The 3,048-nt window shown below is 53.7% G+C and overlaps 1 protein-coding gene across 1 annotated transcript in view; it reads right to left on the bottom strand.

Moving 5' to 3' along the window:
* Positions 1-3,048, bottom strand: part of ZCCHC24 (zinc finger, CCHC domain containing 24) — a 73,188-nt gene that overhangs the window by 4,174 nt on the left and 65,966 nt on the right. Inside the window, exon 5 of the mRNA XM_010834196.1 lies at positions 1-52. This exon is cut by the window's left edge and continues 1 nt beyond it. Coding sequence (XP_010832498.1) covers positions 1-52 — 52 coding nt within the window. The remainder of the gene's footprint in view (positions 53-3,048) is intronic.

The raw sequence follows: 3,048 nt of genomic DNA, 5'->3' as shown, positions 1-3,048 counted from the left end.
GCTCCTTGCTCTGGTCGGACACATCCAGGCCATCAGGTTTCTCCAGGGGTCTCTGCAGAGAGGAAGGAGGAAGCGAGCCCAAGGGTGGGGAGGAGGAGGGTGGACAGAAAGAAACACCCAAGTAGGGGGAGTGAGACAGATGTGGAGAGAGGACAGGCAGACAAGAGGAAGGTGACAGAGACACAGGAAGGGCGCAGAGAGAGAGCACATCAACCTGTAATCAGAGTTTGCTTCCCAAAGCGCCCAGGCCCCTTCCTGCCTCTCGCCTGCCGCAGGTAACACACGTGTCCTGCGAACTGAAGGGCACAGGCCGAGGCCTTGAGCTGGGAGCAGGGCTGTGGGAGGGCATCTCGTGCCCAGAGCCCTAGGTCTAGACCCACTTCGCCCACCACCTCCCAACACCCCACCCCCCGCCAGCACTCTCTGAGCCGCCACCACCTGAAGCTCACAAATGGTGCACAGACGTGATCCAGCTGGAGAAATGGAGGCCCAGCTCAAGGGAGACCCAAGCTCCATCCCCTGCTTCCCGGCACACACTGCTTCTTCCCAGGCCACTTGTCATCCCCACACCTGCTCCTGTGCCTCAAGACTCAAGGGGAGTTTAGGGCATTCTCTGGTGGTCCAAGGGTTAGGATTTGGCGTTTTCCCTATGGGGGGCCAGGGTCAATGTCTGGTTGGGGAATTAAGATCCTGCAAGCCATGTGGTGCAGCAAAAAAAAAAAAAAAAGACTCAAGAGTTCAGCCATGAAAAGGAATGAGTCTGAGTCAGCTGAAGTGAGGTGAATGAACCCAGAGCCTGTTATACAGAGTGAAGTAAGTCAGAAAGAGAAAAACAAGTATCACATAACACATATATATGGAATCTAGAAAAATGCACCTATTTGCAGGGCAGGAATAGAGATGCAGATACAGAGAATGGACTTGTGAACGCAGCAGGGTAGGGTGAACTGAGAGTAATGCTAACATATATACACTGCATTGTGCACAACAGTCAGCTAGTGGGAAGCTTCTGCTCAGCACAGGGAGCTCAGCTTGGTGCTCTGTGATCAGCTAGAGGAGCGGGCGGCAGGCCGTGGGAGGGACGCTCAAGAGGGAGTGGGTCTGTGGACATACATAGCTGGTTCATGCTGTTGCATAGGAGAAACCAACACAACATTGCAAAGCAACTGCCCTCCAGTTTAAAGTAAATTTAAACATAGAGTTTAACCTGGATGGGGTCATGGCATTTCAGGCTTGGGGTAAGCAAGTCTTTAGCTCTATGAGGTCAGTAGGCAGTGTTCTGATTCATTCTGCACCCCTGGGCCTGGCACAGTGCCTGCCTATTTATGGAAGACTGAGGTCCAGAGAGAGGAGGTGACTTGTCAGACCTCTGATGCTGCTTACTCACAGTGTGACCTCACAGAACCTCAGTTTCCACATCTGTTAAGTGGGCCATTTTTGCAGCTTGTTTACAGGGAGGAGTTAGGCGTCTAGATGTTTGTAAACTGAGGGGTGTTCAGCATGTAAAAGCGCATTTCTGTTACACGGGGGGCTTCCCTGCTCCCTCTGGTATTCTCAAAAGCTAGCTTGTTTCTCTGGAAAACATATGGAGGCTATTAAGCAGACATTTTCTTGGCTGGCAGCTGTAGCCCCGGCCCAGAACCCCTACCTGTAGCGAGGTCCCCTGTACAGGACTCGGAGGGGACTCAAAGGAAGCTGGTCAGGGCCAGATGGCAGCCACATGCCAAGGAGAGGGGCAGGAACTGCAGGCTGGTGTGGGCCCAGGGAGCCTTGGTGCCCGTGACCAGGACCCAGGATGGTCCTGGAGGGAAGCTGAGTGTGAGCGCTGCCCCTGGGCAGGCTGCAGACTGCTCAAAAGGAGCACACCAGCTCGTCTGCGTAATTATGCAGTGCCTGGCCTGCAGCTGACACTCAGAGCAGGTGGGGAGCGGACACGTCCGAGGGCTCTGGGAGGTGACGGCCTGTGGGTGGGCAGGGTCCTGATGTAGAGTCATAAAAAGTCATTTCCGGATTCTAGGCCTACAGCCACATCGGGAAGACATAGAAACAGGGCAGGAGCCTTGCCCTCACCCAAGAAACTTTCAGATGACCAACTTTCCTGCCCAGGGGAGAGGAGAAAAAGTCTGTCTTCATGTCAGGCTTGGGCTCACACTACCTATGAGCTGTGTGACCTCTCAAAAGTCACTTAACCTCTCTGGGCCTCAATTTTTTCCATTTCTGTTGTTGTTTAATCTCTACATCGTGTCTGATTCTTTTGCGACCCATGGGCTGTAGTCCACCAGGTTCCTCTGTCCACGGGATTTCCCAGGCAAGAATACTGGAGTGGGTCTCCATTTCCTTCTCCAGGAGATCTTCCTGACCCAGGGACTGAACCCACATCTCCTACATTGGCAGGTGGGTTCTTTACCACTGAGCCCAGGAAGTCCCCTTTCTCATCTATACAATAGGCTAATAAAGGTACCTGACTTCCCCGGTGGCTCAGACGGTAAAGTGTCTGTCTACAATGCGGGAGACCTGGGTTCAATCCCTGGGTTGGGAAGATCCCCTGGAGAAGGAAATGGCAATCCACTCCAGTACTACTGCCTGGAAAATCCCATGGACAGAGGAGCCTGGTAGGCTACAGTCCATGGGGTCCCAAAGAGTTGGACACGACTGAGTGACTTCACTTTCACTTTCACTTTCAATAAGGGTACCTACTTGATAGGGTTGTTGGGAAGAGTAGATAAGTTAATATATGCAAGGTTACTAGAACAGTGCCTAGTACATAAAGAGCAAACTGTCTATTAGTATTAATATCATGCATCATTGCTATTGTTATGTAGAAGGGGGCAGGCTGAGAACAGGGGAACCAGCTGAACCCCTGGGGAAACGCACTTGCAACGTCCTGGCCATCCCCGCTCCTCGGCTGTGGCCTGTCAGTGCCCCTTCCCCCCACGGGTCCTGGCTCAGCCCTGCCCAGGTGCCCCTTCGCCCCACGGGTCCTGGCTCAGCCCTGCCCAGGCGCCCCTTCCCCCCACGGGTCCTGGCTCAGCCCTGCCCAGGCGCCCC

The sequence above is a fragment of the Bison bison genome, unplaced genomic scaffold (genome assembly GCF_000754665.1).
Source record: "Bison bison bison isolate TAMUID 2011002044 unplaced genomic scaffold, Bison_UMD1.0 scf7180017864029, whole genome shotgun sequence".
Classification (NCBI taxonomy): Eukaryota; Metazoa; Chordata; class Mammalia; order Artiodactyla; family Bovidae; genus Bison; species Bison bison.
Note: the sequence above shows the minus strand (reverse complement) of the source record. Positions and strands in the feature narration are given on the sequence as shown.